The sequence below is a fragment of the Cercospora beticola genome, chromosome 7, assembly GCF_033473495.1.
Source record: "Cercospora beticola chromosome 7, complete sequence".
NCBI lineage: Eukaryota > Fungi > Ascomycota > Dothideomycetes > Mycosphaerellales > Mycosphaerellaceae > Cercospora > Cercospora beticola.
This window is the reverse complement of record NC_088941.1, coordinates 932,562-958,840: the sequence shown is the minus strand read 5'-3', so window position 1 is coordinate 958,840 and position 26,279 is coordinate 932,562. Positions and strand designations below refer to the sequence as shown.

Below are 26,279 nucleotides of genomic sequence, written 5' to 3'. Positions count from 1 at the left end.
GAGATTGAGCTGGTGGAGAGGTGGAAGATTCATGTGAATGGAAGTACTTACCCTTATACCAGGCAATGACAAGACAATCAGCAAGGACAAGAACGACTGAGCACGACTCAGCCACCAAAGTGAAGTCATTGCAGCTACACTCAGTTGACCACTATGGTAGGAGCAGAGGTTGGCGATATGACTCTGCCATGCTACATTAGCAGCCACGAGACACCCTCATGGCACCTCTTTCCAAGCTTATTCACGAACCGGAAAGTCCGGCACAGAAGATATATTCAAGCCTCTTGAACGCTGCCACCGACCGACATGAGAAATCAAGATATTCCCCGATAGCAAACAAGCACAGCAGCGACTACTGGTTCTCCAAACTTACACAACAAAGCACCAAAATGGCAACGATAGCACACTAACGTGGCAGCGACGGGTGACATTGCGCCTGAGCGAGCACGTAATTGCTCGCTGAAGTGCAGACTCGGAATCTTTGCGTAGCACAGCAGTTGCGGTGTCCCGCTGGACTCCTGCGCTGCACACTCGCGCGCAACTCCAGAAGCTTGGCATGCCTTTTGCTTGCAACACCAGGTGCAAAAGTCGAATTTGACGGGGTATGATTGTGGTTAAATATGGAAGACTTCATGAGGATTTCATTGCCTCTCCTTCATATCTTACAGTTCCGAGCCCCACACGCTGCCATAGCTACTCACGCACCTCCCTCCCACACCGCGCGCAGGAGATCTTCTCAGCATCATCTCTCTTCCAGTTCATCATGACTTGTGTCCCTCTAGAAGGTCTCGGAAGATGCGAATCCATCGCTCGTTGACGTTCTCGACTTTCTAAGGCTTCGTATCTTTTGAGGCGACTCGTGGATAAGCTTGTCACGATGAAGTAAGATACCGCCACGATCAACAGCCCGAGGATGGAGGAGAAGAGGAAGCTGTCTGCCGTCGTTGTTGTTGGAGGAGACATGATCGCGTCTCTGTGCGCGCAAGAAGCAGAAGAGTGGAGCGAAAGACAAGGAAGGGACACATGGCTTCCAAGATCTACAATCGTGAATACAGGCATACAAATATTTGCCTCATAGAATGGCTCAAAAAACTACACAAATACCAGTTCTAACTATACATCCCAAAAGCAAACCATTCCGCCACTTCTACGCCTATACCTCCTCACGGCTTCCAATCCACCCTCCTCGCCCTACAAGGCATCCCCTCCCTCGGCTTCGCCGCCCCAATCAACACCTGATACAACTCCTCCCCACCAACATCATGCACCTTCCCCTTCCTAAAACTCTCATCTCTCGCATAAAACGTCCCATCTTTCCCCACAGTCTCCAACCCCTCCTTATCCAAACAAACATCGAACTCAAAAGTCCTACAAGTCATCGCCAAAATAATCCTCGCCTCCAGCAACGCCAAATTCTGCCCCAAACAATTCCTATAACCCATTTCGAAAGCTCGAAATGATCCTTCAGGGATGTTGTGCGAGTTGGAAGGGAGGAAACGTTCGGGTTTGAATTCGTCGACATCGGGACCCCAGATGTTTTCGTTGTGGCCGAGACCGTGGTGGACGAGCCAGATCATCCAGCCTTCTGTGGAGAACTTTTCGCCTGTTCTGGGGTCTGTGAGGAAGAGTCCCTTTTCGCCCATGCGAGGTGCGGAAGCGGCGGGGAAGAGACGGAGAGTTTCTTTGATGACACAGAGGGTGTATTCGAGTTTGTGGAGGATGTTGGGGTCGGATTGGATTTTAGAGGCGGTTTGGTGGGCGGGGCCGAGGATATCTTCGTGTTCGCGACGGATGCGTTCGAGGACTCGAGGATTTTTGCGGAGCAGGTGGAAGACGTAGCAGATCGTGGAGGAGGTTGTGTCGTGGCCTGCGAAGAGGAAGATGCGGATTTGAGTGATGGCTCCTTCGCGGAAGGCGGCGTCCATGATCGGGTGGTCGTTGCTTGTGGCGACTGCGTTAGGGTCCTCATTTTCTAGATCTTCCTCGCCGGTGAGGTAGCTGTCGAGGGCGAGATCGATGATGGTACGTTTGCGGGCCTTCTTTTCTTTGGCTGGAGTTTCTTTGGTTGCGAAGCGCTCGTCAAGGACTTTGCCGATATATCGGTGCATCACGCGGTTGTTTCTCCATCGTCGGTAGATACCATATGGCCTCCACATGGCGAATGGGTTGAAGGTCTCATTCGGCAGCAAGTTGATCTGCTCTCGCAGAGCGTCGATACATTCATTGTTCCCTCGCTGCATATTGAACCTGACGTCCAGTACGACCTTTCCAATAACATCGACAGTCAGGCGCGTGGTCTCTTCTTCGAGGCGGAACACTTCATTCTTCTTCGCATGTTCTGTGAGTTTGTCGACGTAAATCAGAGCGTCGTCAACGATTCCTGGTGCGAGAGTGATAAGGTGCTGTGTGCTGAAGCCTGGACGAAGTTAGGTATGGAGCATGATGGAAGATGAGCTCGTGCACGCACCTGGGTTGAACATGCTCCGCCACTTCTTCCACAAAGCCCCATTGGCAGACACCATATCGTCTTTCCCCACCAAGTGCTCCAGGAAATCCGGCAATGAGGAATGCTTCGGCGTATTGTACTCTGTCGAGAATTGTTGACTTATCGCAGGATCCATTACTGTAATCATTGGATCGGACACCGGCCAAAAGTCAAGAGCGAACCAATTGCCCAAGTTGTGCTTCTTCCTAATGAAGTGGGCATATGCTTGGCACCGTCAGCAAGACATCTCGACAAATACAAGTTCCATCAAATACCCACTATGAGGATGGACACGATTGGGAAGCTGCGAGGCTATCTCGCCAACGGTCTTGAGATCGCCGAAGATCCATGAGGCCGGTGCTCCAGGCTGGAGGTGGCACAATTAGCGAAGCATGTACAGAGCCTCTGCTTCAACTGCACTTACGAATTGAAACCGCCTCTTTCGGATCCTATATCCTTTGACAAGAAAACGCACGACATAGCTGGCCAGAAAGATAAGGAGCGCTCCTTGCACCACTTTGGACTTCAGTATCTCCAACATCTTGACGTTCGATGTCAAGACAAACACAGACGGACTTCGAAGGCAACGGCCAGAACTCAGCTAAAGAAGAAGTGTGAGACCTTAGGGCAGACGTGCCCTATCCACGGCTTTGGTGTCCAGAGTTTTATAATCTGTTGGCCAGTGCGATGAAATCATGCAAGAATCCTTCAGGAATTAACGTCTCGAAAATGATGCGGAGCATTAGCTGTTGGACCTTCATGTCGTTCATCGGATGAGATGTCGGTGGGCTACACGTCGGGTTTGTTGATTGTGCATTGCTGCGTCTTGACCGTTCGAATGGTGACACTAGGTGCCAGCATTGTCTCTCGTAGACCGGTGCGAGAAGGCGCACCCGCATAATCCCTGCTCTTGCGGCAGCGCGCGCACAGGGATCGGCATCGCGGTTTCGAAAACCCGTCTGATGAGGATCAAGAGCGGCCAAGAGTTGCCCAACAAGGTCAAGATACCACTAGGCGCCATCAGATATTGTGTTGCATCCTGCCGTGAATGCTTCAAATCCTGCTGCGTGTGACAGGCAGGCGGAGCTGAATGCCGAGCTCTTTCCCGCGTCAGGAGCGCAGCACGCGCGCAGGTAGGTGCGGTCACAACAAGGTAGGACCAAAGGAAAGCTTCGATGGGGTTCTGAAGATCCCGTTGCCGTGCAGAAATTGGTCAGACTTATGTGAGTGAGCATAATCAGATGTCAGGAAGCGGAAGAGAAGAAACCCGATAGTAGGCTTATGGTCAGCTGAACGTGGAAGAACCTTGACGATGACGAATCGGAGACCACGGAAACAATAGTGAGACGAGCAATTACGAAACATGAGTGTACTGGTATATTCACTGGCTCTGGCCTACTACTGAGTAGACGACTGAGCTTAGTCGATATCAACCATTGAGCCTGCTCTATGGACAATGTCGCGGCAGCTACTTCCAATAGTCGGGTATCATTAATTATGCAACATCAACGTCGGTCAATGCTTCGTCTCGTTCGTAGCCGCTCCTGAAAAAATGCATGCCCTCATCATCTAAAAGACAGATCCCTTGCGCTCAACATCAGAAGTGATCTCAGTATCGAGCTTTCCGCCCTCCTTGAGACCCATCTGGCTGGCGAAGGTGGTCGTTGGTCGCCACTTGGAAGAGGTACGAGGAGTAGTCTCGGCCATCATCTGGTCAACCTGCTCAAGCGACAGACCCTTGGTCTCTGGCACCAAGAAGTACGAGTAGACGAAAGCGCAAGTGCAGAGTCCACCCCAGACGAAGAAGACACTCGACTTGAGATCGCCCTCGTCAGTGTTGACCATGTAAGGGGTAATGACGGCGATGATGGTGTTCCAGAGCCAGTTGCTGGCGGTGGACAGAGCGACACCACGAGAGCGGATTGGCAGAGGGAAGATCTCGCCGATGAGAATCCAGGCACCAGGTCCCCAGGTCGATGCGAAGAAGAAGATGAAGATGGCGATGAACGCAATCTGCGCATTGACGGCTGGGACGTTGAGAGCACGAGTGACTGGGTCTGGTCCTCCGGCTGGGTCTGGAATCTCATAGGTCTTGTTGAATCCGACAGTGACACCAATGATGGCGACGAGGAACTGGCAAATCAACATGCCGAAGGCACCCCAGACGAGCAGTGGACGACGACCGAACTTCTCGACCGTGTAGAAGGAGATCGGAGTAGAGCAGACGTTGACCAAGGTGAAGATCAGCGAGATCAAGAAGGTGTTGGAGATGGCGCCAGTCGAGCTCAAGAATGGGGTCGAGTAGTAGAAGATGAAGTTGACACCGGTCCACTGTTGCATCATCTGGAGAGAGGTACCAAGAATGGTCTTGCGCAGGTTGGAGTTGGACTGGAAGACGGAGCCCTTGAAGCAGTTGGCCCAGCCATTGGCCCAGTTGCCAGCAGGAATGATGGAGCGCTCGTATTCCTCGTTGGCGACGATCTCAGCCAACTCAGCCTCGATGTACTCGCTGTCACCTGGCTGTCCTCGCAGACGAGCGAGGGCAGATCGGGCTTGCTCGACACGGCCGCGCTTGACGAAGTATCGTGGGGAGTCTGGAAGGAACAGAAGGCCACCGCCAAGGATGACACCCCAGGCGAACTGGATGCCGATTGGAATGCGGTACTCGCTCTGGTCGGTGCGGTTGCGGACGGCGTAGTTGACGCAGGATGCGAGAAGAAGACCGATGGTGATGCAGAATTGGTAGCCGGCGACGAGAGCACCACGGACTTTCTTTGGGCAGATCTCGGACATGTACAGGATGACAATGGCGGACTCGAATCCGACACCGATACCTGCAATGAGACGACCAGCGACAATGACACCGAGAGCGTCACCGCCGACACCAGTGATCATCTGGATGATAACTCCTGAAATTGAAGTCAGTACTGTACTCACGGGGTGATCAATTCGAGCCCAGACATACCGACAATGTAGATCAAGCAGCCAATGATGACGGTCCACTTTCGGCCGATGAAGTCTGCGACATCACCGGCGATGATGGCGCCAAAGAAAGTACCAGCGGAGAGGATAGAAGTGACGAGAGACAGGTGGCTACCGGAGAGCGCATCATTGCCTGGACCCTCGATGAGTTCGACGAAGACGCTCGAGGCAGTGACACCGTTGATGTAACCCGAGTCGTAACCGAAGAAGATACCACCGAAGGAGGCGAAGGCGCAGATGAGGTAGGCCTTGAAGGTCACCGGCGCCTCAATGCGATTGACATCGCTGGTCGCAGCGAGCGCGCCACCCGGCATGGTTGCGGGCGGTCTGTTGGATGATGAGGTTTGTGTTTCCCGAACCCGATGCTAGGTACTCGAGGTCGGATGCGCGAGGCGAAGGTGGGTGATGAGGTTGTTGTTCGCGGTCGGTGTCGAGTTGAGGAGGTGAGCACGCGATGGAGAAACAATGGCGAGTGCGGACCAGGGAGCTGTCTTTTAAGAAAGAGACGCAGGCGCAACTGGTGGCTTTCACACGGTGGCACGTGCAAGCATGTGCACGGGCCCGCAGTAGTTAGTGGTGAAGGAAATTATGGCCCTACACTATGCTAGTGGGGGCGCGTCCAGAACCCCAGCAACCTCTCCAGCTTTGCTGCCATGTGGCCAATCGTCTGCTCCCGCCGCGGCTTAGCGTTCTGTGCGTTCTTCTTTCAGCACGGCCAGCCCGCTCATGACCACTCTATTCGGGCCCAGCTTGAAGACCGCACTACTCGCCGCCTCGCCCAATCCGCCGCTCGCCCACCAGAAGAACACACGCGACTGTGGTCGAGACGCGATCAGCATTGTCGAGGACTTGACCCTCGATTCCCGGCTGCAGCTCTTCAACGTCGCGGCATCGTCCAGCGACCGTTCTGGAATGCCACTGCTTTTTGCACGCACCGCAACCATCGACATTCCACAACGTCTTGCGTTGCCCGGAGGACTTGTCGCCGCTTGCTGCCGCGGTTCGGCCTCGCAGCCGTTCTCAGCCTAGGCGAGCCCGGGGGCCCTTTGTCGGGACGTTGCACGGCTTTGTCGCGTCTGATTTTGGCATCAAAGGATCTGCGGCGCGGTCACCAGCTACAATGCGCGCACTCTGCGGCACATGACACTCATCACGAAGGTGTGACGATGCTGCAAGAAGCTCTGCAAGCTGTTTGCTGCGAATGTGAGGGGACGCCGAATCATGGAGCACCAATGCGCCGAGCCGGGAGCGGGCTCTGGAAGCTTGTTAAGGGTCTCAGACACGTCTGGTCGAAACCTTCGGATCGAGGCTGAAATCTGCAATGTCTAACTTGCGTCGTACTGACCAATACCTTGGTCCGCCACGGTTCTACACGCCAGCCTGACTCCCTGTCTCATCAATGCGGCGACGCACTCTTGCAGTGGTAGTGGTGGCAGGCAGCGCTCGGGACAGCTGGGCGCATCGCCGCACTGTCTTACCCGGACTTCGCGCTCGCTTCGGCTGCGTCTCGCGGCTCATGAACCGAAGCCCTCCATGCACTCCACTTCATGCACTGCGACGGTAGCAGATCGTACCATCCGCGAGGTCAATAATACTGCTCCAGCGATTCGAGGCCCAATTCCCCCTTTGAGCTCAACGGCCGGGGCAATGTAGCATGCGGCGCACATGCGACTACTGTATTGATTCCTTGAGGATGCTGAGGCCTGCAAACTTTTGCCAACACTATATGCTAGCTCGGCGCGACACGAAGCGCCACACCCACGTGAAAAGTCGTGCCTCTCACAAGCGTGCTGCGTGCGAATGTTCGAAATCGAACGCCTATACTGTACCAAACTGTAGTAGCGTGCCTTCCCCGCGATTTCCTGGGTTTGCATCTTGCGACCTGGCTGTTCACCGAACTTCTGCTGATCACGTCCAGAACAGAGGAGAGAGAAGATCGTCCAAAGCGGGCAAGCAGATTATTGACCAGCACGTCGGAATTCATTGCTGTACGTCTTCGCTTCCTGATTCATGCCGCAGAGATCCACTGTGGGCAACGTGGACATTTCTTGGGGACTCCGCTTGGTCACTCCACTCGTTGCTTGAGGCGCTGCGGGTTATCGGTCCGTTTTTGCACTCGACGAACAGCCGCCATGTCCAGACGCGTCGGCAAGAGATGAACGACCACCTTAGCTTCGCGATGACCACGCCTCGACCGGCTCACGGCCTCCAGCACTTACAAAGCAAACAGACTACTGCCGTTTAGCAAGGTACGTGCGTGTCTACTGTTCGGCTCAGCAAGTCGGCATCTCGTCCAACTGGAACGAGGCCCGCCAACCCGGCTGGGATCGCAAGTAACATAGTATTGTGCATACGATGTAGTGAGAGCGCACACAGCACTGTGTCAACTCGAAGACAATCATCATATGCCAGGAGCAGCTGCTCGCGTGTGCACGATCGTTCGGGCTAATGCAGAATTTTCAAGAGAGGCTTGCCAAGATTGCTTCCTCGCTGCCGAAGATAGTGCTAAGCCTTCGTCTGTCCTTGCCTGGGACCATGGTGTGAGGTTGAGAACAAGGCTACGACAGCCTTTTTCGGATTGCAAATTGTTACGTATGCGTACACTCCGCGGGTGCCATGCCCAACTGAGCAATAACCCGGCGACGTGGGCTCACAAAGGTTCAAGCCTCATCCCTAGCTCTATTCCATTGACAGCATTCGTCGAAGGTTACAGTTTTCCCACCGAAGATGTCGAGGGCGCTCCCAATTGTCAAATCAACCTTACCATTGCTGAGGCGCTCAACCAACTCGAGGTCTGCGATGTTCCGGCCACCGCCAGCATACGTAACGGGTATGGAGCAGATCTCTGCAAGGTACTCGACCAGCTTTTCGTCGATGCCGGCTTGCAAGCCTTCGGCATCGGCCGCATGAATTAGAAATTCGCTACAGTAGGGCTCCAGCAGTGAGATGTTGTCTGCATAGTACCACGTGTCAGCCCTGTCTAGTGTTTACCGCGCTGCCGGCACGCTCGCTATAGCGCGCACAGGTGAGTAAGAATGATCTGACATACCCCGGTTGATTTCAAATTCTGTAATGGTTTGCCATCGGTCCATGGCCACTCTCCAGCCTTGACCGACACGGCGGCAACTGAGGTCGATCACGAGCTTTTCCTTGTCGCCCCCGAGGGCTTGGAGCACAGACTGTAGTCGGTCTAGAGCGAAAGAGCCTGAAGGAAACAAAAATGAAGTGATGATGACCTACTGCGGAAGGTCAGCACGTGCGCATCCAATACTGGGAAATAGTCCTCTTCGTACCCTTTCTGCGCCTGCATCTATCCACTGCTTCGCGTTCGTGTCTTTGATGCCGCCTCCGACTTGCAAGCCGCTAGGCCACGCCTGGAGAGCTTCACGTGCTGCCTCGTCGTTGCCGGGACCCAGCATAATGACATGGCCGCCGCGAAGATTATGCTTCTTGTACAAGTCCGCGTAGTATGCTGAGGGATGCTCAGAGGTGAAGTTGGTCTTCAGGTCTGCATTATTGGTCGACAACGTGCCACCCACGATCTGCTTGACAGACCCTGCATGCAAGTCTATACATGGCCGAAAACGCGTCATGTTTTCGAGACGGCAGAGGTGGATTTCGTTGGTTGTCGTTGCACTGTAGAAACGACTGAACGTTGAGCTCGTGAGGAAGGAGCAAAAAGCTTGGCAGTTTTTCCCGGCCTCGCTTTCTCCGCTTCCCGCGACCGACCGACCGTCTTCGACGAACGTTAGCACATCGCAATTTACGCACCGAGATGGCGGTAACACTGGGCAAGAGAAAGCGACCCGCTGAACAAAAGCGTACAAGATCAGTCAAGCAAGAACGCGAACCCGATGAAGATGATGCGACGACTCGAGAAATGCTGAAGAAGGCTTTCGAGGCGAAATTTGCGCCTCTCGAAGTCCAGCCAATTGAGAGCTCCACAGCAGCAGACAGCGATGATCAAAATGAAGATGACAGCGATGCCGAATCTGATTGGAGTGGCCTCACCGGCAAAGATGAAGAAGAACGCGTCGAAGTGATAGAGCACGCTGTACCGACAATCGACTCCATCTTCGATGGCTCTGCCAAGAAATATCTATCTTCGAAGCCGCCGACGCTAGGAGACGACGACGAGTCGACCATGAAGCAAGCATCGAAGTCGACCAAATCCAAGACGGGAGATCATGAAGAAGATGGATCGGAGGCCACAAATCTCAAACATGACTTGGCCTTGCAACGTCTGCTGAAAGAATCACATCTTCTTGACGCATCCTCATTCTCATCATCCACAGCACCAGAAGGCAAATCCCGTGTCAAAGCGCTTGACATGCGGCTCCAAGATCTCGGTGCCAAGACTTCGGCTCTGCAGCAAGATAAAATGCCTATGCATATTCGGAGGGGCATTAGTGGCAAAGCCGCGAGTCGAGAAGCGAGTAGGCGGAAAGAAGCGGCTGAGAATGGCGTGATTCTGGAGAAGGCGAGGATGAACGCTCCCAAAGCCCAACAGAAGCGGAGGGAGAGAGGTGTAGGAGGTGTTGGAATTGGAAGGATGAGTGGCAGTACACTGAAGTTGAGTGATAGGGATGTGAGAAGTATCGAGGGCAGAAAGAGCTCTGGTACGGGAAGAAGAGGTGGGAAGAGGCGATGAGCTCCTCAAGCAGCAGTGTCGAATTGAGCAGCGCACCAAAGGTCCCTCAGCTGGATGCGATGAGCCTTGACTAGAGCCAGCTCTTCACAAATATCGACCAATTCTCTCTGGCGAACGGACCAGTAATACATCAGTGCCTCCCACAATGGTCTTGCTTCGCAGCGGCGACTGGGTTTCGCCGATCTGGATGCGCTGGAATCGTTCAACCCCAACAAAGACAACTGAGCTGAGCGAGTCTGCCAGGAAAGCGTGTGATGGGCGTTCGCTCTGCAGTCGACTGCGTGTGCATATTGCGAACAAATACGCACACTCGACTCCCCAAGGTCCAACATTCTCGGCACATCGATGGAGAATTGACTTCATGCACAGAGCTGCCGCATGCTAGGGGCTCACTGCAGCTTGGGCACTCTTGTGTCTTGTGCGCAGTATTTGCTGATGTCAGGCATAAGATCAGGCACATGGGCGATGCGCCAAGCACAGGAAGAACTTCTACCGAAGTACCAGCGTGACACAGGAGGTAACATTTTCCGCGACAGAAAATGCTTCATGGAGCGCAACAATGGGAAATATGAACGCACTTAACAAACGCCAAGTGTTTCTCATCTACCCAAAGCACGAGAAGTTGTAGAACGGCGCTATGTTTTCTATATTGTGGCCTGGCGTGCCTGGATGCCGGACGACAGTGCCAAGCATTGCTGTAGCACGTTTCAGCTAGATGGTTTGATCCGCCTGGACTACGCTCGTTCTCAGGTTGACAGCGACCAATTTCGGTGTCTGTCATGGCCGGAACATGTGGTCTGGATCATTGAAAAGAAACGAATGTCCTCGATCAGGTAAGTCTTGCATACAGCAGTCTTACCCAAGTCTTTCATTTCTCTTATCATTTTACGAAAATGGCATTGCGTGCCGCCACACTCTTTACTTCTGCAGCTGCGCTGGTCGCCGCAGCAGACCCAACATTGAAGCTCAAGACTTAGTATGTATGATGCGCGTGCGTTGAGGTTTGACGTGAATGCTCATGCTCAACTAGTATCGATTCTCTCAAGCTTGAAGGCGACTTCGACCCTGTCATCGAAGCGTACTGGACCGGCCTCGCCCATCACCGCAGAAGTCCCTTCGCTGTGTCACCGGATGGCAAAACGGGATATCTCGCCTACCTGAGCAGCAGCGGTAGTGGTGTGCAAGTTCAACATGTTGATCTGACGACCTTCGCTGGAACCGGTTCGTCTGTCACCATCGACAATGTCAAGGAAGCTGGTGGACTTGTCGGACACAATGATGGATTCGCCCTTCTTGGTAACGAGCCGCTTGCAAACAACGTCCAGAATGCACCACCAGACGGGACCCCAGTTCCAGCTATCTACAGGTATACCAACGGCGAGCAGACTTTCAAGACCTTCGTCGCTGGACCAGGTGTTCACGAGCGAGATGGACTTTCCATGTCTCCAGATATGAACGGAGACCTGGTCTGGTCGGAGGAGGCGCAGCTTTACGGTGCCTACTTTGTGATCACGAACTACGAAGGCGACGCTACAGGCCACTTCGGCGACAGCATCCAATATGTCAACTCCAATGGTACGCTCGAAGTTATCGAAGGAGCGTCCAGCTCATGGGGCTGCTCTCACAACACCGGTATCGCGTTCGAAGCCGCCGATGAAGCTCCATTCGCCAGCATCTGCGCTGAGGACCAAGGCGCCATCTGGCTCAACACCAAGGGCCAAGGAATGTCCACCATCGGCACCAAGATCTCCAACGAGAAAGTCATCAACGGCGCATGCAATGAGGCCATGGGTGGCATGTCTGGCTCGTACTCCTCCCTCGCTCGCTTCATCAACAGCACCTCGTACGCCTTCACTTGGGTCTCCCGTGGCGCAGTTGAGCTCGTCGCCAACGAATGGATGGGCGATGGCTACACCTCCGCCAAGAACCGCACCAACGGGCGCCGTGTTGCTATCTCCGTCTTGTCGGACAAGTTGACCACCCCAGCAGCCTCCTCTGAGGTTGGTGCCGTCGGAGACTCCCAGGTCAATTGGATCACACCTGAAATTGGCCCTGATCGCAGCAACGCGCATGTCGCAGCTTTCGACTCTGAATACGCGCTTGTGACTTGGGAACAAATTGATTCTCCTTTCTGCGAGTTTGAAGCAATGGGCTGCCGAGGCACTTTCTCCGGCACATACTTCCAGTTGGTGAACAGCAAAGGCGAGGCAATTGGCGAGCCACTCAAGGATATGGACACCTACGTCGCAGGAGACATGGTCACCATGGCTGATGGACGAATCTGCTGGCCGTATGTCAGCATGACCTGGTTGTTGCATGAGCAGTCTGTGAGACAGACTGAGATGATCAGGAACGCGACGAGCGTGAGCTTTGCGTGTATGAGTCTGGTGTAAGGCGACAGTCATGGCGATGAGGAGGAAGCAGGGTTCTTGTCAGACCTCAAGGCTCAGACAATCAAATTCGTGCGTTCACAGCATATCGACAGTCGCCGATTAGCTCAACGAGTTATGGCCGTTGCAAATCATGGTCGTATCTGTCGTATTCAATAAGATTGACGAAGGTCACAGTCCGCAACTTCCCCTTGGGCAGAGAGGGCCTTTTCTAATTGCGATGTAGAATCTGACCAGCACATGTGAGCACCGCACAAATTGCTCTGCCGGAGACTAGTTTCAGATCTACTAGAAGAGAAAGGTTCGTTTGTCCTTGCCCAGTGCCTCAAGGTGGAAGGTGGTCCAGTCTTCCGTCCCAGCTCGCAAGAGCAAGCCTTGGTGTGAGGCCTCAGGCAGCACTTCGGTGGGGAAGTCGCTTTTGCTCAATCAAAAGCCCTACCTGCTATCCCATCGCTTCACTCACACCACAAGCTATTGGCCTTCGCCGTTTCTATCCTTTTGTCGGGCCTGATAATCAGTCTTACTACTGTGTCTCTCAGCAAGCAAGCACTTCTGTATCCGATCATGCAAAGGTCCAACCGATCATCCGGCGCAACAAGGCAGCACGGAGACCCGCAAGATGTGTACTCGCCCTCTAGTGTGATGATGCGGCCGCTGGTGTATGCTCGTAAGTTCACTAAACCTGGTCAGCTCAAGCGCTTCCAATCTCGAATCCCAACACTGCTATGGCCAGCTGGATCCAATGCAATAGTCGGCCAAGACACCTCTCAGCTGTCTGGTCGGGAGTCGAATATATGGATCTCAAGAGGTAGCCCTTACCGATGGAGTCCGCTCTCAACCACTTTCATAACTTTAGCATCGTGATCTCGCTCGTTCGACAAAGATGCTCAGACTTTCCATCTTCCTACTCAGCGCCTTGGCGCTTCATGAGACTGATGCACAGTTTCCTCGTCAGCCTGGCCGCGTAACAGAATATGCAGCAGTCAGCATTCTCGATACACCCTGCGAAACGGAGTTTCACCCTCTCCAGCCCGACATAGCTTGGGTAGAGCTTATCGCCGGAAACGCGTTATTGCGAGTCAACGTCACCAGCGGCGAGGAGACACGCTTCCCTCTACAGAATCCTCTAGGCTTGCCCAGTGGGATGGAATTCATGCAAGATGGATGCCTCTGGTTCTCTGAGGTCGCTGGCAACAGCATGGTTCGACTGAACCCAGTCGATGGAAGCATGACAACCTTTCCCTTCCCATGGAGTGGCGTCGGTCTTCTCGACAATCTCCCAGTTGGCCCTCGAGTTACCATCGACGTCTCGGGAAATCGCGACTCCTGTGCCTACTTCACTGCCGCCGCCCTCAACGCCATTGGATGTATCGACATCTTTACCTATGAATACGAGTTGTATCTTATCCCGACGCCGCTGTCTGTGCCAGCAGTGATTCAACCTGGCCCGACTGCCGATACAATGGTGTTTGCGGAACTGGTCGGCAACAAAATCGGTGTTCTGAACATCGTGACGAAGCAAATCACGGAATTCGAGGTGCCCACTCCTGCGTCGCTCGTCCAGGCTCTGACGACGGGCCCTGATGGCTTGGTGTATTATTCGGGTAATATTGGAGGTCAAATTGGTTCTCTCAACATCCATACTGGCGAGTTCCGAGAAATTTTTATAGCCGACATCAGAGCTGCCGGAAAGTCAACTGTCATTCAGCCAGATGGCACATCAGGATTGATTTCAGACCTGCTTGGAGAAAGTATCGGTTCATCAGCACTGACAGCTATTCCAGGACCTCTTCGTTTCGGGGCCGACGGGAAACTCTACTTTGTCGAAGGAAACCTGGTGTTCTTGGGCAACCGAATTGGCGCATACGACTTTGCGACGGGTGAGCTGATGGAGTATGTCACGCCAACGAGTGCAAGTGGACCTTGCGATCTGAACAATCAAATACCTGGGACCATCTTCTTTGCAGAATTCACGGGAGGAAAGTTGGGCCGCCTGGATTATTGAGGAGCATGGAATTCAGTCAAAGTCAATTACTGCAGCTTATTGAACACACTATTGCAACTGCAAAGCGATGCTACATGGCGTCACGTTCAAAATCTCCGAATACAGAGCGCGCAACATGAGAGCATCGTCGTCCATTTCGCGAGTTCGTCTTGCAAACATCCCGCCAAGGCGCACAGCGCAGCAGCTCACTTGACAGACGCAACACTAGGTTTCCTAGCAGTACACGATGTAAGCCGACTGCGAACAGCAATGCCACAAAGCCTACACCTTCGGTGCGCGGCTGAATGGCTACAGAACAATAAGCACAACACTATCATTAATCATGTTGCTATTCTAGAACTCAAAAACGTCGGGCTAAATATGGAACCACGACAAATCGCAAGACATGACGAGAAACTGCACTCTCGCTTCTTGATGATCTATCACTCGGAACTGCGCGATGTTAGCCCTAAACCCTACGCCAAAAACTCTCGTTGAACGTCGAACATCGAACGTATACGTTTTCACGAAGGATTTCGTCAGCATCGCTAGCTTCTCGTATCTCTTCTAATCTGGATCGTAAGTGTTGGCTTCCAAAAGTTTAACTTTCACAGACCCATGTTGCGTCGCGAAAAAACACAAGAGACTGAGGTCTCGAACAGGTCTCGAGCGGAGACTTGCAGCTTCTCGTCGTGCTTTGCTGAAAAGGTTGGTTGCAGGTCAGTCCGACGATTCCGGATTCGAGAATAGTTTTACTTCTCGTGATGTAAAAATCAAAGGCGTCAGGAATAAAGGTCTTGCGATGCTGCTGCTAATTCAACCATACAGTACAACAACATTCCATCGAAGCAGGTACAGCTATGTTTGTTATCAGTCCAACCAACTTGGCTCTCCTCGTTACGCTTGCGAGCCATGCCCTCGCTACTCTCAAAGGACATTCGTTCTCCTTGATGCCTCTGGGTGACAGCATCACGGTAAGGCAGATCGATAATAGCTCAAGACGCAAGCTGACTTTGTGCTCGAACAGTGGGGAACAGGCAGTTCAGACGGGAATGGATATCGCGGCAACTTGCTATGGGCACTTGGGAAATATGGAGCTCGTGTCGATTTCGTCGGATCACAGCACAATGGTAAAATGAACGACAACGACAACGAAGGCTACCCGGGTCGGTGGATCCATGATATCCAAGGATTTGCCGAAACAGCCCATTCGCACGGATACAATCCTAAAGTCATTCTGCTTCACGCAGGAACGAACGACTGCCAACAAAATCCCGTCAGCGGCGATGACTTGCGCACGAGGTTGGAGACGCTCACTAGACGTCTCACCACCTTGTGGCCACAGGCGACTGTCATTGTGGCCTCAATCATTGCAAGTACTGACGGTAACGTCAATGCCAATGTACAGAAACTGAATGCTCAAATTCCAGGTGGGTAACTAGAACACAGGTCAAGACTAGACTATGTTCCAAGCTGATCGAAAACTCGCAGGTATGGTTCAGCGCCTCGCTGGGCAGGGCATGAGGGTTGCACATGCAGACATGTCGAAAGCTCTTACACCTGCGGACATGTCTGATAAGCTCCACCCAAATGACAATGGTTACGTCAAGATGTCACACGTGTGGCTGAAGGCACTGAATGACAATTCCGGCAAAGGATGGTATTGAGCTTGCTTAGAGTCCCTGTGTAACAGCGCTGGTGCTTTAGTGCACACGAATGGTGTAGACGACAGATGATGAATGATGAATGATGAGTATCTATATACCTGCTCACGCCACTCCCCAGCCTTATGGTACGGCCGTCTACTCTGGCCACCACGCTAAGGGCTAGAATCCTGGGCATCGTGCTACGCTCTGCTGTACTGGAGCTGTGGTAACGTCTTCTCATTTAACCACATGTAGCCATCGTCACGCTGGTCAACGACCACCACTACTCGGAGACTTGTCCAGTCCACGACTGCAGACACAGTGGACCTTTCTTCTACAAGCATTTGCACGGCCCATCAGGGTTTGTAACATCGAAGCGAGAAAGGTCGAAACTTTCCCATAAGCATGGAACGAGTCAGTGCATGCCGAAAGACCCGTTTGAGCTGCATTGCAGGATGCATCCTACGATAGTGTGCTTAGCCGTGATACAGATTGCCATAATGCTCCTGCAGGGCAATGCAAGCGGCCGGACAACGTCACACCGCTCTGTGATCTAATTCTGGAATGGTTTGATCATTTTCGCCGCGAACTCCAAGAAGCGATCCACCTCCACCATCAGATGGCCTTGACAGTTCTCTCAAACTTCGGGATCTCCTTTCTGAACGCCTCTGGATCATCTCGTGCCCCATCCTTCCAGTATTCATACTCCATCCAGGCATCCTGTAGTAAGTAGAGCATAGGTTAGCAAATTTCCTTTAAGAAAATCATTCGCCTTCAAGGAAGAAAGAGCAAAGCTCACCTCAGGCATTTGCTCCTCCATCGCAGCAATCCAATTTCCCAACGCAGGAGCAAGTGGTATCACGCCCGTTTCCAAAACATACTGATCCCACATCTTGATCATCTTTTCCAGTCTCTCTGGATCATGTTCCGCCAGATCATTCACTTCCCCAGGATCTTTCTTCAGATTGTACATTTGCCATTTCTCGGGTCCTTTCGGTTTCGGAATGAAGACAATTTTCCAGTCGCCGCAACGGACGGCTGCTCGACCGCAGGTCTCCCAGCCGTTGATGAAATCTGCGGGATGAATCGAAGGAGCTGTGCCGTTCAAGTAGGGCACCATACTTTTTCCGCGCATGTAGACGATCTCACGGCCCTGGTAAGTTGGCGCAGGGTGAGAGATTCCAGCCATGTCGAGTATCGTAGGAGTGAGGTCCATGATTGTGCTGAAGGTCGAGGAGATGCTGGCTTGTTCGGCGCTGATATGTGATCCAGACGATGAGATTTCGACTTGTCCTTGGGTGATACTATCGCCGTCGGCGCGAACGTGAAAGTTGGTGGGGAATTTTGCGAGAAGTGGAACACGAACGCCACCTTCGGTTGTGAAAGCTTTGTAGAGTCTACTTGGGGCTGTTGCGGCTTGTGCCCAGCGAGGGCCATACCAGATGAAGCTATTACCACGTCCGAGATTTTCGAGCGAATTGTCGTAGTATTTCGACAAGTGGCCGAGCATTGTGCTTTGTACGATTGGATATGCTTCGTACGCTGCTCCTTCTGCTCCGTTGTCAGACATGAAGCAGACGAATGTATTGTCAAGCTCGCCCGTTTCTTCGAGATAATCGACGACTTTTCCGACATTGTGATCGATGGCTTCTACCATCGCTGCAAACACTTCCATAGCTTTGCACGATTTCGCTCTTTGCTCTGGCGTCAAGTCTTTCCACTCTTTAACTTCATCTGCGACCACCGGATGTGGAACAACGTCCTCGGGGCATAGTCCCATCTGCTTCATCCTCTGTAAGCGCTTCTCCCGAAGCACATCTGGTCCCTCGTCATAGACGCCCCTGTAATGTGCAATGAATTCGTCGGGAGCTTGCAACGGCCAGTGCGGCGCAGTGAAAGGATAGTACGCAAAGAACGGCCGTCCATCTTTCTGATCATGACGATCTTTTAAATACTGAAGCATTTTGTCTCCATAACCGTTACTGCTGTACCATCCTTCGGGAAGTTTACGAACATATTCGCCATCCTCAGCATGCAAAGCGATGTACGACATCGTCATGAATTCTGGAATCTTATCTGGACCTTGGAGCTCCGGCTCGAAGGCGTAGTGATTTGAACATGCTGGTAGATGTGCAAAGCTTCTCTCAAAACCTCGTTTGTGCGGAAATCGTTCGGGGATCAGCCCAAGGTGCCATTTTCCAGCCATCAGAGTCAGATATCCTGCATCGCGGAGAATCTCAGGCAGGGCGACCACACGATCATTCAGATAGCCTGCGTAGCCTGGCATGCCTCGTTGAGGAGCAGTGCTCCAATACTTGATCTCACCCTCGGAGGGTGCATTTTGGTCAGATCTGTTCGTCCATTCGATCAGATTTCCGAGTCCCGCAATGCTTTGACCATGTCAGCTTCTTGCCAGCACACTAGGTGATGTACACTTTACTGATGATCAGTGCCAGTCATGAGCATAGCTCGGCTCGGAGAGCACGCGGCAGCTGCGTGAAAATCTGTGAAGCGCAAGCCATTGCTGGCGAGCTTGTCAAGATTTGGTGTACGGATCTCTCCCCCAAAACAACTTAGATCACTGAAGCCCAGATCGTCTGCAACGATAACCAAGAAGTTGGGTCGTTTGCCTTTTGTAGCCATAGCCTTCGTACTATAATCTGCTTGGCAAGATGTTCGTTGGAATGGCAGAGGGATTGGTAGAGCGCGGATGATCTGATTACCGGACAAGCGTCAAGCAATGCAGCATCACGATTGTGAAATCCAGCTTTTGCCTTGCGTCTGGTGGAGTCAATACAGCTGTTATGTGCCCCGCAACATGCCTGTGGTCCTGCAGCGATCTGCACTCAGTTGCTGATGATTTTGACAGACAAATGTCAGCGACAGGAAAGCTCCTTTACTGGACAGCTATGATTTGGATACTTTGCCTGAGTGCGGCGTCGAGTACCGCCATTAACAGATTAGATTCGGATAGTGGTAACGTAGCACGTCACATTCCTGCTGTAGAGAGGATTTTCTTGGCAGGTTGTGGCTGGTAGACTACCAATGGATGTTCCATTCATCTCCAACTCAGATTAGAGATCGTGCTCAGAAGGCCCGGATTAGACGTATTGATCTATGCCCATGATCTAAAAACTTATCAGCATATGTGCTGTACACGGCCAGGTGCAGAGCGAATAGCCGGCATAGCCTTCAAGCTACCACACTTCCATCACCGTCAGGACAAGCCCTTCAGTGAGACCACTTCCCGCCGCGTCTCGAGAGGCACTTGAGCCAACACAGAAAGCTCAAGATGCCACACCGCCCCCAGCACTCATTTTGCACTTCCTCGGATGCCGACCGGCAGCCGCCCTCCTGCGGCACTGGCCTTCATTGCTCGCCGCGATCATGTCCCTCGTGGACATAGCCTAGCCCGCTGTGTGATGCTCGAAGCTGCCAGCATGAATTGCAGATGCAGGACGGCGTAGTGCATGCAGCGATAACGACAGCATGACCAGATATCGTCTCCGTTCCCCTCACAGATCCTGCGTGAGTAACCTTCCTTATCGCGTATCATCTGCGTGCACGCCTTACGCTTCCTCCATCGCCCCAACTTGCTTCTGCTGCTGCTTGCCCCCACTACTGATCAAATCCAAGAAGCCCTGCTTACTCATTTCGTTGACCCTCTCTTCTCTCTTCTTCATGCCCACAACGCCCTCACCTTGCAGCTTCCTCCTCTCTTCCTCAGCGCTAATTTGCGCTTTTCTCACAGCATTGAACATAAACACCACACCTCTTTGCGCGATCTTCTTCAGCCTCTTCTCCTCTTCTAATACTGCGCCTGTATCCACTTCTGCTGTTTCCAGACCCAACACATCTTTGACCCTGCCCTTCTCCAACGCTGCTCTTTTCTCAGATTTGATCTGGGCGCGAGCTTTGGCTTCGAGTTTAGAGTCCGCGAGTGCTTTGTTCGCTTCAAGTGCAGATTTGGAGCGTGACAGAACGGGGTCTTGCCGTTTAGCAGTGGACAATTTCGTGGAGAGAATTTTGGTGATGCTGGTCGCGAACGCGTCGGGATCGTTGCGCTTTTTCTGCTTTCTCGGATTTGTGGAGGATGCCTGCGACGTTGCCACTGAGCCTTCAGATTCGGAGTCTCCGGCTTCTGAGTCTTCGCCGGAAGAAGCGGCGTCGTCGAGATTGGGCTCATCGTCTTCGTCCTCAAGATCGTCTGCTGAGCTCTCGTCGACGTTCATATTCAAAGCTGTATTTGTCTCCAAATCGCCGACTGCTACACCCGCATCATCCTCCTCATCTTCTTCGTCTTCCTCGCTATCGCTTGCTGCTTGCGGTGCCGTTGCTTTGGAGATCTGGACGGGTGCAGCTTTCTTGAGAATAGGCTTCGGTCGTGGGACGCTCTTCTTCTCTCGTCTTGAGGTGGTGTTCTTGCCCGGCACCCTCTCGCCCAGAGGTAATGAGTTGCCTCCAGTTGGCTCTGTCTCTACCACCTTTGCGACCCGCTTCGGCATGTTTTTGGGCGCATCAGATGCTCTCTGCGTCGCTCCATCCGCTTCATCTTCAGATGAGCTGTAGTAGTCGTCCTGCTTTTTGACCCGCTTCACTTTCTTTTTCGGTCTCCTCTCTCCCGCTTCATTCTTCCACTGTCTTTTTTGAGCTGCCGGCGCCATTGTGAGGATACGGAATATTTTCTGTGCAGCTCGAAAAAGTGTCGTGAGAAAGTCGAAAGTTCAAGCTCGCCCGCGGATTTGTTCCGCTCCACTTTCTCTCCCCCGAGCAACACCATCCCTTCAGCGCTGCCATTGGACTGATTCGCCCATCGCAGCGACCATGATCTCAATATGTACGCGTTGCGCTCTGCGCATCCATCGTGCATCGCAGCAAGAGACACAGCAGATCGCCAGCCGCGCCTTTTCACAAGCAACTACACGCTCACGCGAGTTTCCGACCTTTGCATACACAACGAACGACGACCTCAACGATGCGCTAGCCAACCTCCGCAACAAGCATCTCGTGCCTGCATTTCTCAACAAGCGCGAGCAAAAGCTCATCTTCTCGCCCAAGCAGAAAGATTATCTCAAGGAGAACCCGCAGACGATTGAGCTCGGAGGGGAGGAAATTGAACTACAATGGATAAACCGATTGACAGACCGTCCGGCTCGAAAAGTCTTAACGCAACAAGCTCTGGAACAGATCTTCGAGACGAGAGATGACAAAGCGTGGACCAACGTCGCCAAATTGTTGCAGGCGAACCAAATTCTGAAGAAGCCGGTAGATGAGCGAATGCAAGCGAAGATTGTGCGCAAGGCGCTGAACCAGGGAAAGATCGCACATATTCTCGCGATCCTGCAACAGAGTCAAAAGACTGGAATGTCGCTTAAGACGCCTCAGGTTCTGGACACGCTGATCCAGGGTTTCCGCGATCTGGCACAGAGGACGAATTGGGACAAGGCACACACTGAGAAGGCGCTGAAGGAAATGAACCTGGTCGCGTTGATGCTAGAGAGCGAAGAGCATGGAGGTGGTGGACGACTAAGGAAAGACGATCCACGGAGAAGTCCCAAGGTCCTTGGTGTCATGCTGGAGTTGGCTGCTGTCCACGCATACAAGCACCTAGAAGGCAAGGATACCACTGGCGTCGTGCATAGATATGCCGATCGTCTTTTGAGCTGCATGGACGACGCCTATGTCGCTCCCTCGGAAGAGGCCCTGTACTTGTCAGAAAGAGGGCCGCAAACTTCGTTTCAGCAGTCCATTCCCGTCCTGCATGGCACGTTCCTTGCGAACAAGATGCTGGGTGAGAAAATGCCACAGGCCGAGAAGGCGCGACAGGTCATTACCAACTATGAAGCACGGCTGTCTGGGCTGGCTGCTGTGTTAGAGAGCAGAGCCTCGGAGAAGGGAACATACGACTATGTAGCACTCGAGTCGTGGCAGAAGATGATTCGGGATTAGACCAATGCCACAGCACTGCATATTAGCAACAGATGTACAGCGCAAAATGTACGATACGACTTGTATATCACCTGGCTCGACACACCATCATCTTCTCCCTCGAAGGCTTCGCTGGATGTCATATCTGCAACTGAAATGAAATTGTGGCCGAGCATCCACCGTTGCCACCTTCTCCAGCACTTACCGCAGTCTGCTTTCAGTTGGTCGGCGGCTGTGCAGTGTTGAGTCACCGGCTTCAGCAGTGTGGATGTTCTTTGTCATCGTGTTATATACTTTGCGCCTGCGAAGTCCCATTGCATACCTCTACGCGGTCGCAGGTAGAAACAGATAGCTTCGGCTATACTAGCAAAGTATAGGGCGGCTAGATACCTATAGAGGCAGGAAGAAGGCGACAAAAAGTCTAGAATTTCGACCTAGAGAGATTAGAGAGCTTCTAAGAACACGAAGACGACGCTAGCGTAGTATAACTACTATAAGATTCTAATACTCGACTACGGGATAGCCCTTCTAAGTAGTAAATACTACTATAGGTCTAGAAGCTAGAGTAGTAACCTAGGCTCTAAATAAGCTAAAGAGGAGGAACTAAGTATACCTAAGGGAAGGCTTTAATAAGAAAGAGTAAGGATAGTAGAAACAGAAGAAAGGAATAGTAGTACTCCTATAGATACTAGGATAATTAGCTACTAGGAGCCTTTTATCTAAAATAGAGGACTCTAAGGCAGACTAGTCTCCCTGCTCTAGAGCTCTCTAGAAACCTTAAGTCTAAAAGCAGAGTATCTAATATAAACTATCTAACTCTATACTATACTTAGAGCTGCTTATAAAGATACCTACTATTCTAGATATTCTATAAAAACTAGAATTTCTCTAGATATAGGTTATATAACTAGGTACTAAGGAAGTATAAGAGCTAGGAGTATATAGCTCGAGAGGCGTAGCTTATTAGGCGTTAAGGCATAATAGCTAGTACCGCTTATACTTAGCGCAGGACAAAAGCACGTAGAACGTATATAAACTAAGAAAGCAAGAATTATTCTTAATATCTCTAGATAGAGAGTCTAGAGGTACTTAATATATTACTATATTCTACTCTTATAATTATAATTCTTCTACCTTATCGAGAGTAGCGATCTATTAAGGTCTATTATACTTACGCGAAACGCATCCGCCTAGCGGACTAATCGCGACGACGACGTACTAAACGATAGATAGCTATTAGGCTATATCGAAGAGATATTAGAATCCGGAATAGTATAAGCTAAAGAGGAATAGGACGAGGATATAGATAATACCGACGACGCTAGTAACGCGTATATAATACGCAGGCGCCTCTAAGCTAAAAATAATACGTTATACGAATAGCTAGAGATCTGTACTCTTAAGGCTAAGAACGAACGCTTACTAAGAGAAGTATAGATAATTAAATTACTAGTACGGCTAAGCGTAATAGCGCTAGGCCTCGGACAGCTAATACCTCGGCAAGACGGCGCGTCTGTAAGTTATACGAGCGGCGTGCGTTCCGAAAGCGACGAGTATAGCTTATATAAGTCTATTAAGCTACGTACGCCTAAGCTCTTTAAGAGTAAGACTATAAAGGAGGTACGCGAATTTATCTATACCTTCGAGGTAAACTTTATAGCTATACTAAAGAGGTTTCCGACAGATTACTAGAAGGTAATTATAGGTATTATATATCTCGTAGGCGAAGCGTAAGAGGTATAGTATAATAAATACCTAGGCGTTCTATCTATAGGATATACCTAGTCTCGGTTCTATTAATTCCTATACGATATCGTCGGGGATTAAGCGAACTATATACTCCTCGTAACTATAGAATACGAGAATATATACTAGAGTAAGAGCTAGAGCGTACGATAGTTCGTAATAGATCTTAGTAACCTAGAGTCTTAGTTAGGTAACTATACTAAGGCGTAGCTAGTACGCTAGCTCCTTATAAAACTAAAGCTATTACTACGTAAGGATATTATTAAGAACTATATTGTCTCTAATAAGCGTACCGACCTTATCGCTCTAGTAAGACGCCTCGAGCAAGCTAAGAAGGCTATATCTTATAAGCTCTATCGTAGTAATACCGAGAACAAGTAGGCTAAGCGTAAGCGTACCGATAGCGATACCTTTTATAAAAGGGCCTCCGGTTCGACTAGCGGCTAATACGATACCTATAGTAGTAAGCCGAAGAGTAAACGTAGAGGCAAAGGCAAGGGCAAGAGCTAGCAACCTATATACTTCGTATATAACGAGGTTAGCTATATTAGTCCTAACTGCCCGAACCTTAAGAAAGATAGTAATAAGCTAGCTATTCGTAGAGTAACTATAGTAAAGAAGCAGAGAGCGAAAAAAGCTAAAGCGCTAGAGATAATACGCGAGTTACCGGCGCTAAACTAGATAGCGATAACTCTCTACTAGTTTAGAGTATACTAGCGACGCGCGTAGAAGGAGAAGTCGAAACGTAGTTAGATAGTAAGCCGGCTACTTTCCTTCTCGACGATACTACGGATATTAATATAATATTAAGGGCCTTTATACTATAGCATAACCTGCTAATAAGGCCGAATACGGCCCTACTACTAGTTACTACCTTTACGAGTAAATTAGGGCACTATTATAGTACGTACTATATACGTATATAGATCGTAGACTCTAGTAGTAAGGAGCGATCTATAGGTAGTATCTTCTATATATATAATATACTAACTCCTAACGTAATCTTAGGCCGTCTATAGCGACGTACTTAGCGCGTACTAGCTAGTAGCGCTATAGATAAATAGCTATATAGTAACGATTATTTTAGTAAGTTCGAAGTCCGAGAAGCCTATAAGTTCTTTAAGGATCTTTAGAAGGTACTAGTAGTGTTTGCGGTAAGCCTAAGTAAGATAGGCGGTAAGGTTAAGCCTATTTCTAAGGAGTTCCGTTATTTTAACGATATTCTTAATCCGATAGAGGAAATAAGAAGCAAGCTAGTTAATAGTATAGAGTATACGATTAACCTACGGCCTAGAACTATACTACTATTCCGTCTACTATATTACTAGTCGGGGCGAGAATTAGACGAGCTTAAGGAGTACTTAAAGACAGGACTTAAGTACGATTAGATCGAGCGTTCCGATAGCGAGGCGGGTACGCCTATCCTATTCGTACCGAAGAAGAATAGCAAGCTACGGTTATATATTAACTACTATAGGCTAAACGAGATTACTATTAAGAACCGGCATCTACTACCTCTAATTAGTAAGACGCTAGATAGGCTTATAGGAGCCGTATAGTTTACGTCCTTAGACTTAGCCGATACGTACTACCGTATTCGGATTAAGCTAAGTAACCGCTAGAAGACTACGTTCCGCACGCGCTATAGCTATTTCTAGTATAAGGTAATACCCTTCGGCTTAACGAACGTACTAGCGACGTTCTAAGTATATATTAACCGTACGCTAGCAGAGCTAGTCGATATAAGCTATATAGTATACCTAGACGACATCCTAATCTATAGTAGGATACGCGAGGAATATATACGAGATATATGCGCTATACTTAAGAGGCTCCGTAAGTTTAGACTCTATATATAGCGTTCTAAGTATAAGTTCTTCTAGAAAAAGGTCGACTTCCTTAGATTCGTAGTAACTACTAGTAGCGTAGCGATAGATCTAAGTAGGGTAGCTATAGTCGCCTTATAGCTAACTCTAACTATACTAATAGAGGTTTAATCCTTCCTTAGATTCGCGAACTTCTACTATCGATTTATCTTCTAATATTCGAGAGTTATAGTACCTTTAATAGCGCTATTAAAGGGTATAAAGGATAGAAAGAAGCTAGGGCTAATTAAGTAGGAAGTAGCTAAGGAGCAGGCGTTCTATAAGCTAAAGAATCGATTTTAGACTATACTACTACTAAGGCACTTTAACTCTACGCTACGCCTACGAGTCGAAACCGACGCTTCCGACTTCGTAGTAGCCGGTATCCTAAGCTAACTATTCGAAGCGGAATAGTATCTAATTGCCTTCTTCTTATAGAAGATAATTAACGCTAAATATAACTACGAGGTTTACGATAAGGAACTACTCGTAGTAGTTAAAGTATTTAAGGCATAGCGACTATACCTCGAAGGCGCTACGTATAAGGTTAAGGTACTTATTAATTATACTAACCTTAAGGGATTTATAGGCGTTAAGTAGTT

General features: G+C 50.6%; 10 protein-coding genes across 10 annotated transcripts; 5 read left to right on the top strand and 5 right to left on the bottom strand.

Moving 5' to 3' along the window:
• Positions 1–1,163: 1,163 nt before the first annotated feature.
• On the bottom strand, positions 1,164–3,026 carry RHO25_010633 (uncharacterized protein; the record flags this gene model as incomplete). Its single annotated transcript, XM_023602463.2, has 4 exons — positions 1,164–2,416; positions 2,468–2,710; positions 2,765–2,852; positions 2,910–3,026. The coding sequence occupies 4 exons, from the start codon at positions 3,024–3,026 to the stop codon at positions 1,164–1,166; spliced, it is 1,701 nt and encodes a 566-aa protein (XP_023451227.1).
• Positions 3,027–4,054: 1,028 nt separating this feature from the next.
• RHO25_010632 (uncharacterized protein) lies at positions 4,055–5,781 on the bottom strand (the record flags this gene model as incomplete). Its single annotated transcript, XM_023602464.2, has 2 exons — positions 4,055–5,394; positions 5,451–5,781. The coding sequence occupies 2 exons, from the start codon at positions 5,779–5,781 to the stop codon at positions 4,055–4,057; spliced, it is 1,671 nt and encodes a 556-aa protein (XP_023451228.1).
• A 2,346-nt stretch (positions 5,782–8,127) lies between these two features.
• On the bottom strand, positions 8,128–9,060 carry HIS7 (Histidine biosynthesis bifunctional protein hisB; the record flags this gene model as incomplete). Its single annotated transcript, XM_023602465.2, has 3 exons — positions 8,128–8,420; positions 8,517–8,703; positions 8,761–9,060. 3 exons carry the CDS (start codon positions 9,058–9,060, stop codon positions 8,128–8,130), a joined length of 780 nt encoding a protein of 259 aa, XP_023451229.1.
• A 182-nt stretch (positions 9,061–9,242) lies between these two features.
• Positions 9,243–10,118, top strand: RHO25_010630 (uncharacterized protein; the record flags this gene model as incomplete). The annotated part of the gene is made up of 1 exon (XM_023602466.2): positions 9,243–10,118. One exon carries the CDS (start codon positions 9,243–9,245, stop codon positions 10,116–10,118), a length of 876 nt encoding a protein of 291 aa, XP_023451230.1.
• An 893-nt stretch (positions 10,119–11,011) lies between these two features.
• On the top strand, positions 11,012–12,511 carry RHO25_010629 (uncharacterized protein; the record flags this gene model as incomplete). Its single annotated transcript, XM_023602467.1, has 2 exons — positions 11,012–11,094; positions 11,149–12,511. 2 exons carry the CDS (start codon positions 11,012–11,014, stop codon positions 12,509–12,511), a joined length of 1,446 nt encoding a protein of 481 aa, XP_023451231.1.
• Positions 12,512–13,391: 880 nt separating this feature from the next.
• Positions 13,392–14,513, top strand: RHO25_010628 (uncharacterized protein; the record flags this gene model as incomplete). Its single annotated transcript, XM_023602468.1, has 1 exon — positions 13,392–14,513. One exon carries the CDS (start codon positions 13,392–13,394, stop codon positions 14,511–14,513), a length of 1,122 nt encoding a protein of 373 aa, XP_023451232.1.
• Positions 14,514–15,352: 839 nt separating this feature from the next.
• Positions 15,353–16,159, top strand: RHO25_010627 (uncharacterized protein; the record flags this gene model as incomplete). Its single annotated transcript, XM_023602469.1, has 3 exons — positions 15,353–15,466; positions 15,520–15,922; positions 15,984–16,159. 3 exons carry the CDS (start codon positions 15,353–15,355, stop codon positions 16,157–16,159), a joined length of 693 nt encoding a protein of 230 aa, XP_023451223.1.
• Positions 16,160–16,753: 594 nt separating this feature from the next.
• On the bottom strand, positions 16,754–18,604 carry RHO25_010626 (uncharacterized protein; the record flags this gene model as incomplete). The annotated part of the gene is made up of 3 exons (XM_023602470.2): positions 16,754–16,858; positions 16,938–18,528; positions 18,579–18,604. 3 exons carry the CDS (start codon positions 18,602–18,604, stop codon positions 16,754–16,756), a joined length of 1,722 nt encoding a protein of 573 aa, XP_023451224.2.
• Positions 18,605–19,707: 1,103 nt separating this feature from the next.
• On the bottom strand, positions 19,708–20,802 carry RHO25_010625 (uncharacterized protein; the record flags this gene model as incomplete). The annotated part of the gene is made up of 1 exon (XM_065603305.1): positions 19,708–20,802. The coding sequence occupies one exon, from the start codon at positions 20,800–20,802 to the stop codon at positions 19,708–19,710; it is 1,095 nt and encodes a 364-aa protein (XP_065459377.1).
• A 160-nt stretch (positions 20,803–20,962) lies between these two features.
• RHO25_010624 (uncharacterized protein) lies at positions 20,963–22,087 on the top strand (the record flags this gene model as incomplete). The annotated part of the gene is made up of 1 exon (XM_023602472.2): positions 20,963–22,087. The coding sequence occupies one exon, from the start codon at positions 20,963–20,965 to the stop codon at positions 22,085–22,087; it is 1,125 nt and encodes a 374-aa protein (XP_023450713.1).
• Between the last annotated feature and the right edge of the window lie 4,192 nt (positions 22,088–26,279).